Raw genomic sequence first — 12,099 nt, forward strand, 5'->3', positions numbered from 1 at the left:
TAAATTACATTGTCCATCTATTTGACTGGAAAGAAGACAGTTACAGCTCTCATGACACCCACTTTTTGAATATAGCTTATGAAATATGAAAGTTGTAAATGAAAGAATATGACGAAGTGCATTTTCGAACCACCGGTGGTCTCAAGGAGTTGAAGTTAAAAAATGAAAAATACACATGAAATAATGTCTCTATCAATGTGAAGAACCATTTCACCATGCAGAGCATCATATAAACATGCACATTGTTCTTTCAGTGTTCATGGGACTATATAGAACCATTGTCTTTACTAAAGAATCCGTGAATAAGCATCTTTTTAAAGAGTGTATGTCCACAAGTTTGCACCTGCTCATCAAACATTTCTTCTGAAAGCAAAGGTTTTATAGTGGGTTTGCTTCTTTTTATGCTGCAGTGACAACCTCTACTTTGCTTGGAAGATGTTATACTAACTGCTGAAACATTACTGTGAGGTTTTGATTGCATTCAGAATCAACAGCATTAGTTAGGTCAGGTACTGTTATTGATATAGTTTTGGGTCACAAACACCACTCCAACTCACCCTAAAGATATTGGATGGAGCTCCATCATTCTAGAGAACACAAGTACAATGCTGGGAGGATTTATACCCTCCTAGTTGACACTTGGAATTGCGTTGTGTGTGACCAGTTGAATACCTGTATCAGGTACACCTTAAATTAGCTGAGTTTAATCATTCAGTGCAGTCTCTCATTATGTTTGGACATATATATTAACATAAGAGTAACTATAACAACCTGTTTGTGTCAAAGAAAATGATAAGAAGTTGTAAGCTCTCACTCTGTCTCTCCAGGTCAGGCTGTCCAGTAAGTGAGGAGGAACCAGAAGAATGGCTACCAGAGGTGAAAGAGAAAACCAAAGGAAGGGGTAGGCTGAAGAAAGATGAAGCAGCTGAGAAGAAACCAGCTGTGAAACGAGCAGCCAAACCTAAAGAACCCAAGCCAAAAGCTGTGAGAAAGCCCAGAGCTCCAAGGGCCACAAAAGTAAAGAAGGCTGTTGATGAAAAGAAAGAAGATGAGAAAAATGAAGGCATCGTCCCGCAGGTTGAGTCATTACATGAAGTCAAGGTTAAGGAGGAGGTAAGCCTGTGTGTCTTGTAAAAGGACTGTCAGCTAATACATGAGGTTAATTTTGTCAGAGATCTCATGACTTGAGATTCATTACTAAAGGGCACTGTGTTCTAAATCAAATATAACGGTAAACATTCACTTTATTTTTATGTGAACATGTAGCTTAAAGGTCCATTTTGCTGGATAGAGTCTATAGTCTGCGATTTGCCATGTACAGTATGTGTTATCCGTCCTCTAGCTCTTCCTTGTTTCCAAGAAATTTTTAGATGGTGGACCATTCTCTGACAGACTGTGTTGTGAATCATAAGTCACAAAAGTAGTATTTGGCCAGCAGTAGTCTTGTGGTCAGAAACTGACAAGCAATGAATGAGAGGATTGTTGATCAGTTGAGTCTGTAATTGTACATTAAAATGACAAAGTCCATATAGTGGACTCTACAAGGTAAGCGGACCTTATAAAGTTGCTAGTGAGTGTAAAGATAGATTTTTTTTTTTAAATCTATGTTTGTAAATACTTTTTCTATTAATATTTTTAATTATAGTGTTGTCTAATGTTAGAAAATGTCTCTGCTGCCAATTGCTGTGTCTTTCAGAGGCAGTCCTTTAGCATGGACCAGGCATTCAGTATCAGCACTGCCACCACAGGGGTTTTGCTGGGTGAGGAGCCATCGTCCAGTAAACCAACCTCTATGGTAAAGAAAGAGGAGCCTGAGGATGACTTCACCTTTGATGAGCCTGCGCAGAAGAAGCAGAAGACCATAACTGCACCTCAGGGCAGACCAATCAAGCTGAAGTCTGGGAATTCTTTAGGTGATGAACTGCAGATGACCTGGGATCTCATTAAGGTGCGTTAGTACTTTAGGATCCTGAAGTCTTCAAGCCACTGTGCTCTACAGTTATGTCCATCATTGTGCATAATTTCTGTTTATTGAATGTATTACATATATTAGAAGTTTTTTAAGACATGTAAATTGCAAAAAATATGAATTTGGAAAGTTCTATAGTTTCTGTAGTGTCTCCGGATATTGTGTGTGCTTGACTATGGTTTAGGTTTTAGCCGAGAAGAGTGGAGTGAAGGAGTGGGTTTGTAGTAACATCGTTAATCTGCTGCGGGATGAGAACACTATCCCTTTCATAGTGCGCTACAGGAAGGAGCTGATTAACCACATGGATGCGGATGCTGTAAGGGATGTGCAGCTTGTTCTGGAGGAGCTCTGGTGAGTGAACAGAGAGAGTGGAACAGTGTACATCTGACATGTACATTAGGAGTAATGAGTATTTGAGGTTATCACTGAAAAATCAGTAGGTCTCAGAAGCACAGTGAGGTGAGAGCTTCTATGTAGTACAGTCTGTAGCACTTTTACCGTTCGTGTCAGCCAAACAATGGGCTAAGGATAGCTAGCCCCTTTTATAAAAATACATTTTATTTATTTATTTTATTTAATTTTAATTTTATTTGTCATTATTCTAGGTGTAATGATACAATTTGATGCAAATGCATGATATTGGGCTCACAATTTGGTATCCTTGCAGTATGTTGAACAGCAATTGAACAGGAATTTTGGAGGGAAAAAAAAAACAAAATATGCTGTGCATGCGCTGCTGTTAGGCACCCTGGAAAGCCTGAAATAAGAAGTCTGAGCCATTGCATTGGCATTTTTAAGAACATGTTATATGTATTTTGTATTCATGTAAGCCACGCAGGCTCAGAAAAAAGGTCTGGCTCGATGTTTAGATCTCAAATGCAAAATCAATCTTTATACTGATGAAGATATGATGACCGTAGTAGATAATTCACTGGAATACTTATCAGACATGTCCTTCACCAAGTGAGAGAGTTCTCTTTTGAAACTCTGTGCTAGTGAATGGCAGTTTCATATGATTGTTGAAGTCCAAAGTACAACTTACATTACAGAATGTGCTTCTGCACGCTGCATGCAGTTACACATTTCTACCAGAGAGGTCCAAAATCCCCAAATCTTAGAGAGTGCAGCTTTAGCAACAGTTGAGCTGGGAGGAAGAGTGCTGGAGACTGCTTTTAATTACTGCTGGTTGGTTGCAAACTTTGATGGTTATGCAGTGCAGTTACATTAGATTAGTAGAATGACATTCTCCACAGTCCATTGTCACAGCTTTGCGTTGTGATATCGCAGAATCATGATGTGTTGTTAAACCCTCAGTCATTATACATTTAAAAAACTCATACATAAACGAAAGCTGCTTTTGGAACGCAACTTACATTGGCAGCTTAGATGTGAACATGAGCTTGGCAGACATAGTTGCAGTTACATTGGTTTTATCTGCTGACACTTCTTGTGAACTTTCTTTGGGTCAGACACATGCCCACAAAGGGTTGTGGGTGACAACACAGTAAAAAATACTGTAGTAACATCCTTGAAAATTGATAGAATGTATGCTGCATTTCTTGATTACATTTGAAGGATCCTTTTGATTAAGCAGCATTCAAGCTGCATTTTGTTGTTAGAACATGCTCAGTTTTAATTAGAATTAATTTGAGAAAATATGCATGTTTTAGTTATGTATTTATTGACTTAAAAATAAACTGCTAGCATTTAGCATGTTCATTATTTTGTGTGCTCATTGCGCTTGATCAGATCTTTCCAAAGAAATAATGCTGTGTTGAAGAAAATGCCATATTTTGAGCAGTAGATGGCAGTGGAGACTGTGTTTATAATAAAGTGGCATGTTTGTGTGTGTGTATTTTAGCTCAGTGGCAAAGAAGAGTCAGTCCATCACCCAAACACTGAAGAAAGAGGGGGTTCTGACCTCTGAACTGGAGCAGGCTCTGCAGAACTGCAGGAGTGCTGATGACCTGGACCATGTGGTCAGTGCACAATTTGTGTCTTTAAATAATTTTCTTATATATATATATATATATTACTTAATATTTTTATAAATTAAATATATATATATTTAAATATTTATATAATATATATAATATTAGCATTGTGTTGTTTACAGTATGCTCCATATAAGAAGGGCAGTAAGTTAACGAAAGCGCGGCGAGCAAAGCAGCTGGGTCTGGAAGCAGCTGCTCTAGCTCTGCTGCATTCGCCCCAAACGCTTGACCTGCACTCATGGATCAAACCCAACACTGAAGGTACTGCACAGGGAACCCGCACAACAAACATTCATGACATATTATTGTTTATGTGATTCTCATTGGGGTGAGAGGTACACCAGTATAAGAATGAATACCAATGTAATGTTATACCATGATTTTTTTCCCCCATACCATGAACACTATGATAAGCCCAAAAACAACAAACCACAAATAGCTCTGGCCCCAAGTTGGTCTCCTGTAGATCCTTAAAAAGGCTTATGAAGTCTTAGGTTAGATTTTAAAGTATTGCGGTCATAAAATATCAAAAAATTAATTTTTACTATTACTGCTAATAACTTTAGGAATGGCTGATTCTGGACTATTTTAATGGATCTGGTATCAGCTAGAATAAGCCTGATCCAATCGTTTATTTCTTTTTAGTGCTGTTTACTGTGCTGTCGTAGAGCTGACAAAAAATGGAAATTATCCATACCCTGCAGCGATTTGGTGTGCTGTCAGAAGTTTAAAAAAGTGGTTTATATGTCCGCAGTTTTTAACTGTATTACTGTGGTGTATGAAAACTTGTAATGTCTACAGTGGCAGTGTTTTCACTGTGTTTAACGACATTTCTTATCTAAACATGGGCACGTAAAATCCAGTGTGTGGCTAGGGTTTGCTTCACATAAGTAATCCAAGAAAAGCTCAATATGTATATTACTGTGCTCAAATTAATACTAAAAAAAGTGATTGCACTACAGAATATTAAATCAGATGAGGTCAGTCAGATGTAATGAGTGTTAAACACACCATAAAATTTGTAATTTTGAAAATGTCAGCTAAAACAAAACCTATAAGTCTAGAATGTCGTGTTATGCACTAAAATGAACTGATTTTACTATAGTAGCATAATTTTTGCCTACACTGTGCAGCTATATTATTTATGATAAAGCAAATAGCTGCCGAAAATGCAGCTGTCCAGAAAGATCAATCTGACAGTGGTACTATGGTCAAAATCCACCATGTATGTGATGTAGGACTAGAGGACAGTGAAAGGGTCTTGTAAAAGGTCTTGTAAGGATTGTGCAGTCTCAGACCGTATGTCCATGTTTTCTCAACCAGTCAGTTTGAATAAAATTGACATTAATACATGCCATATTTGAGTTAATGTGCATTATTAGAAATGCTATTACTTTGCTCTGTTGAGTTCTGAAAGGTGTTGAACTGCATTGAATTTGATTTTTAAAATTGTACAGCCAGCCAGTCTTGCTAAAATAATAAACATGAGCAACAGAGAATGTGAACAACTGAAATATAAATCTCAATAATTTAATTAATAATCTTAACAGCAGAAGTAGTAACTGCACCACTGTGCGCCCCCTTTCAAACCTTGAGGGGCGAATAAAATTGAATTATTATTATTATTATTGTAACTGATATCAGAATCAATAAGAATTCCCAATTCTTTACCATCTGAATAGTAAAAAACACAATGGTATAAGGAGTTCATATCACCCACCCCTGCTCTCATTCATATGTCTATGCTTTGGCTGAGAGTTCATATACATTTCACAGTTTAAGCAAGTTTGATATTATGAGCAGGAGTGTTCCTGAAAAACTGTTTGTTTTGCCTGAAAATCACTTCAAGGAACAGCTTTAATGGTCACTAGAGGGCAGCAGAGCACTGTGACATGAGCCAGTCTGGAGCATGAATTGAAAATCTTCCAAACATTTCTCATCCTAAATGTTGTGACTGTGATTGCATCTACATTGCATTGCAGGATGGAAGTGTTGTGTAATGTATTTTAATTATACATTTAATCACCTCATGTTTTGAGGTGTCTTTTAGAGGTATTTTCCTGACCATCATGTCTTGTCGGTCTTGTGACCTGATGGAGTGGTGATGAGTGTTTGAGTGTTATGAGAAAAGTGTATGTATCCTGTTATGAGTGACTGTGTAGTAAGCTTGTGTGTTGTGTGGGTTACACAGGCTTGTCAACTCTTGAAGAGGTATCCACAGGTGTGGAGCAGATCCTGGCTGATATGATAGCGAAAGATGGAGAGACACTGACTTATGTCCGATCACTGTGAGATACACATCCGCACCATCCAACATTTTATTGCTTTTCATTTTCAAATGCCTCATTCTTGAATAGTTGTTTTAGGTATCTGGTTCTGTATTCTTACGTTTCGCAATTGCAAACAAACACTTGTGTGTATATGTCCCCTCACAGGTGTGACAGGAGTAATGTGACACTCCAGTCAACAGTGTCTAAAACAGCTCTGAAAGAGCAGCAGCAGACAGATCAGAAGAGCAAGCCCAAAGATATCTCGAAGTTCAGCCTGTACAGTGAATTCAGCTGCAACATACAGCGTATCCAGCACCATCAGGTACATAAACAGCCTTCACTGTTCTAACAGCTTTCACAGGACACAGATTTTTAGTAATTGCAGTAATTTTAGTGGTCAAATTACAATTACAAATAAAAAAAAAATTTGTATGTTAAAACCGCTAATTTACACACACTTCTCATGTCTCGATTGACGAGGGGCTCTTTGTTCGTTCTGCCAATTTAAAGAAATGTTTCACTGTTTTTCAGTTTAAATCAAAGAATAAAATCCAAGAATAAATACTTGAAATATATGACCATACAACACATTCTGAACTACATCTTAGAACAAAAAACATATGAGAGTGTCTTACCAAAGCCTTTGTTTTGACATTTTATTGATCCTTGAACATTGGAACTGCAGAGTTACATTTGCTTTCCCTCATTGTTTCTGGTGTTTAGTTTTGATTATGCCTGTGAAAACCAAAGAGAATTCCACATCACTAAAATAGTTTGTCATGTTCTTTTTAATAATAGAACTTGACAAGTCCCCAATGAGTCAGATTGTGATGAATCAGAATATTTGACTTAAAAAATAAAATAAATTAAAATAATTAAAAAAAAAAATGGTAAGTTTAAGCATGAGATGAACTCATTACTCCACCAGAGGCCATTGTAAGGTATACATCTTATGTTTAGGGTTTCTTATCAGTTTAGTCCAGCAGAAGAAGCTTTGAAAGATTCCTGCAGCTGACTAAATGCTACCAAGAAGCACAGAACTGCAAGAGGATCTGTGGAGCCAGATAGCAGAGAGTGCAAAGAACAACTATAGCACAGAGCAAGTGTTGCAGAAAAGCACTCCTGTCTGAGTTAAAAGATACAAGGTGACGTACAATAAGCACTTACATAAGTTGCTCTGGATAAGAGCATCTGCTGAGTGCTATGAATGTAAACACCAACAATGTGACTGAGCTAGTAACACTAGCTGAAGTGAAAACAGATGGTTAGCATTTGCGTGTTTATCTTGAGGACTTTATACTGTCGGTTTTCAAAAACAAGCTACGTCACTTGCTATGGATTTGTCTCATTTTAATGTAGTACAATAGGGATATGTCAGTGACTCTACTGTGTGTAGTAGCCAGTAGCCAGTAGCCAGTAGGAATATCTGCTTTCCTGTCAACCATCTACCATCATAATGTAAATGCAGCATAAGACTTGTGGTGATATCAAGTTTAGCTGAAAATCCCATCCTTAAAGCCCAGTTGGCTCTCACTTTATTTGGATAGTCCACTATTGTCCCCTGTAGATTGTCTATATATGTTCAAATGAGTAACAAACTATCTGTTGAAACCCAGTTGATTCTACACAGTGGTGGGGTGATGGTTAGGATTTGGACCAGGGTTAGAGCTAGGACTAGTTTGAGGGTTGGGTTTTAGGTATTGGGTTAAGGTTTAGAAATAAAGAAAATTATGGCCAGTTTAGTAGGTATTTAGTCAAATGTAACTTGTAAGTAAATTAAGTATGAACAAAGCATCTAAGTTGGGCTATCCAAATGAAGTGTTACCCCCAATTGTTCCCATTATGTTTGAGTTTTAAGTTAACAGGTTTTCTATTTTTTTAGTACAGGATAACTTTTGAAATCATTTGCATCTGTAATCAGCCACACAGCATATGCAGTGGCTAGAGATTTGGTTGTAAAACTCTGGAGCATTCTATTAATATTTCTGCTGACAGTTTATCAGAGTGAATAAACTTGGATGCAAAAGTTTGGGCACCCTGGTCGAATTCCATGTTTTATTGATCATAAATGCGTAAATAGAGAATGTATAAATAAACTCCACATCCAACACACTTCTGCAGATTTTAATGCATAATTACTGCTATTACATTTTGCCACATTTTATTTTTCATGTACTATTTTATCTTTGTTTCATGTAAAGGTTGTGTTAACTTATATTTAGAAAGATCATGGAGTTTGACTGTATAACTTACTGATATTCTTTCTTTACATTTTACTGGGTAGAGTATATAAATAGAACCTTCCTAGTGTTTGTGCTTGTGAACGAGCTAAATCTGGAACTAGCTCCATTTGCATGTTGCTTGGTGACTTGCCTATGATGATTGCCTGTGATTCCAGCTGGTGGTGGAAAAGTGGCGTTAGTATGCTGTAATAGCCACCTGAAATGCCAGACGCTACATCATATGGACACTTGTACAGACACACATCTCCTTCCCCACCTTTCTGTACGCAACGTCTGTCCTGTGGCATTTCCCCAAGTCCTCTGTGCCACTCTGCAAAGCTCTCCTGTCAGTGGTGCTTAGTGCTACCTCAGTATGGAAGCCGCCCCGACTGCTGGCACCATGCTTTACTCAGAGTTGGTTGCAGGCCACATGTCACAGTGGCTCTGTCATCCTTTCATCCCTCTATCCTTTTTCTTTTATCCCCTTTCTCTGTCCTCCAGTCATTCCCCCTCTCCCCTCCTTAACATATGTGACATGTCCCCATCCACGTGGCTTTGGATTAGGGGCTAAGATTGACAGACATTCTTGCATGATGACAGCTGCTCGTGGGCTCTGTGAGAGAGGGGGACGCAGAGAGAGAGAGCAAGTGGGTGGATGAGTGAGTGAGTGAGTGAATGAATGAGTGGTGGAAGGCTTGTCTCCTCTGAAGCGTTCAGTGTGGCTGACGTTATTAATTTGGTGATGCAGACTGTCAGCGGGTGTTAATTTGAGCTGGTTGTGACCTGTGAGCTGTCGCACTGCGGCTAAAATGAACCTTTTCGTGGCTTTGTTAGCTGGGGAGCAGTGTGGGATGTGTTGTGACAGGAGGCATGTGTGCACACACGTACTTGCTTGTTTGATTTAGCACATCAGAAGTGAGTGTATTAAGGCCAGATTTATGTATGTGCATGCCTGTATTTCTGCACTTGTGAAAATTCCCTCACATCTGTATAACAGTATGTGTATTTTTCTTACTTCACAGTTGGGAATGTAGTTGTTTTTAAATAGAAAATGCACCCTTACATGCAACCCTTAAAACTAACAGGACCACATTTAGTTATTGATTGATTTATTTGGAGGGTCAGAGTTAGGATTACTACACATAATGGGTCTTTGGTAATTGGTAAGTTCAATTCAGTTCACTCTTTGTCCCCAGACGTGTGCATATGTGAATGTGCTGCTGCTGTGAAACATTGGTCTGTGTGCCAATCTCTTGGATGAAGAAGGAATGCCATAATACAGCGCAAGCAGCAGCATTTTAATACATTGTGAATGTAATTATGTTGCTTGTTTAAAATTTTTTGAAAATTGCAACACAGGTTGGCCAAAATCAAAATAATGTATTGCATGTTTGGAGCAAAATTGTGCATCCCTAATCTGAACATGGAAAGATAAAAAATTGGCATAGACATGGTTTAGAATACATAAAATATCTACTACACACTTGATCTACTAATCTACTAATCCTTTCAACGACTACTCTAAACCTGGATCTAGTTGTGCTTTATATTTTCCGGATTCTAGAGCCGTATAAGAGTAAGAACCCGACCCCCACCCCCCCTCCGCTATATGATCCTGTAGTGCTGTGTGTTGACTGTATATAAAGTGCTCCATCTTTCTCACTCAGCTATTGGGATGCGTAATTATGTCTGTGTAAATGTGTATCTGAGGAGCTTTAGTGGTTGAGCAGTGACACATGAACATGGCCTTTGTTAAGATATAGTGGGTTGTGAAGCTGACTTGTGTTTCTGACCGGTGTGCTATGCTGAGCTTGACTGGTTATTCTCAGCCCTGACATACATATAACACACCTATAGTAAGTGTACAGTGTTTTTTATATATATATATATATATATATATATATATATATATATATATATATATATATATATATGTATATATATATATATATATATGTATATATACACTTGCTTACATCTAAATTCAGACATTTGATGTTATATCTTCTAGAATTATGTGGTTTAATCTTCTCCATTGAGTTTTATGTCCAGATTTGAAACTTGAATCTTATAGTACCTCTGTTTTGGATCGTGCAGCAATTTCAGTAGTCCCAATACCACTCAGAATGTTAGAGAGCATCTAACTTGCAGAGAGTGAGATATATTTTTCAGCTCTGCTTTTAATGTAGGTTGTCAGTACACTATTAATTCTGTCTCTTTCCTCTTAAGATTTGCCATCCTGAGTTTGATTTTGTAAAAGCAGCTCTAATTGGATCACACACGTGCTGTTCTTGCCTGATGTTAGAATGAGGAGAAGAGGGAAATTTGCTGGCATACATGCTTACAGCTATGCCTTTCCAAAGATTTGCACACTGCAGTGTTCACATTTCTGTCACAGAGAGGTTTCTGGGACAGGTGAATTGATGGAAGTAAAATGTTTTCTGATGATCAGTAAATAACAGAAATTCACACTTAGTTTTCTAGTAAATTAACGAAGTACAAACTGTTGTCATGTAATTAAAGTAGAATCATTCTGATTGTTGAATGACTCAAATAAATCTTTCATGTCCCTCCACTGTGTGCAAACCTGTCTGGAGAGGCAAAGCTATAAATTACAGCAGCTATTTCAGTATTTCCTGCAGCTCGAGCCTTTAAGATATTCATTCACATGAATAAATTCTTTTTTGCTCTACTTCACTCCAAAAATTGAATATTTCTTGCGTCCTGAGAACAATCACTGGTGTATCTTAATCCCTGTGTTGTGTATGTATGTTTTTTCTCTGTGTTAAAAGATAAGGAGTGAAAAGTTCAGCTGTTCCTGTTGTTTTTATTGAGGCCTTCCTATTGCTCTTTTCCATTGCCATTCCTTCACCTTATTTGGAAAGTAAATATTGAATCGGAATCGCTCAAGTCTTTAGAATAATATTCATTTCTGTAGCTTACATTCCTCATATTTTTCCAATTATGATTTCATTGTTATTGAAGAACATGATATGTTGAATATTTAGCCTTTTCCCCTTATTCAGAGTTAAAATATTGAATTCTGGCCTTTTAGATCTCAGAACAGGAAAAAAGATTAAGTGCAACAGATTACAGCATTTTCCTCAAAATGTGATAAAATTAGCTTATAGCCGTTCCATTAAGTAGACATTTTTGTGTGTTTGATATGTACTTTCATTGAATAGACATTTTATTTACAGTTTTTCCTCTACTGATCTTTTTATTCCTCTAAGACGGGGGTGTCAAACTCGACCTAAAGGGGCCGTGTTAAAAAAAAACCTCAGCAAATCTGTGGGCCAGAGAAAGTTCGTTTTTCTTGATTTTTTTAATTAGTGTCATGCTATAACCCAAACTAGTCATTGTTTATTCTAAATAAATAAACAATAAATAAACAGAAATAAATTTAAAAAACGCAAAACCTTCAGCAATAAAATATAGGCACTCATAGTAGACCTTGAAATATTGCATGAATACTTGAAATAAATTTTCCTAGGAGCTCAGTCTTTTAAACTTACCTACTCTATCTGCTTAACCTAGACACCTGGCAATCTTTCTTTGCTGCAAGTTAAGACTTGGGCTCAATTTCTGAGCTTCTGAGCTGCTGAACTAGCATTAGATGTTGATATTGGTTGAACCTGGACCTA

General features: G+C 37.5%; 1 protein-coding gene across 1 annotated transcript in view; it reads left to right on the forward strand.

The window, feature by feature from the left end:
- The window catches only part of srbd1 (S1 RNA binding domain 1), an 85,641-nt gene that overhangs the window by 1,720 nt on the left and 71,822 nt on the right, over nucleotides 1–12,099 (forward strand). Inside the window, exons 2-8 of the mRNA XM_037538307.1 lie at nucleotides 828–1,113; nucleotides 1,697–1,948; nucleotides 2,154–2,320; nucleotides 3,831–3,948; nucleotides 4,086–4,224; nucleotides 6,155–6,251; nucleotides 6,399–6,555. Coding sequence (XP_037394204.1) covers nucleotides 828–1,113; nucleotides 1,697–1,948; nucleotides 2,154–2,320; nucleotides 3,831–3,948; nucleotides 4,086–4,224; nucleotides 6,155–6,251; nucleotides 6,399–6,555 — 1,216 coding nt within the window. The remainder of the gene's footprint in view (nucleotides 1–827; nucleotides 1,114–1,696; nucleotides 1,949–2,153; nucleotides 2,321–3,830; nucleotides 3,949–4,085; nucleotides 4,225–6,154; nucleotides 6,252–6,398; nucleotides 6,556–12,099) is intronic.

This window comes from Pygocentrus nattereri, chromosome 5 (assembly GCF_015220715.1).
Source record: "Pygocentrus nattereri isolate fPygNat1 chromosome 5, fPygNat1.pri, whole genome shotgun sequence".
Classification (NCBI taxonomy): Eukaryota; Metazoa; Chordata; class Actinopteri; order Characiformes; family Serrasalmidae; genus Pygocentrus; species Pygocentrus nattereri.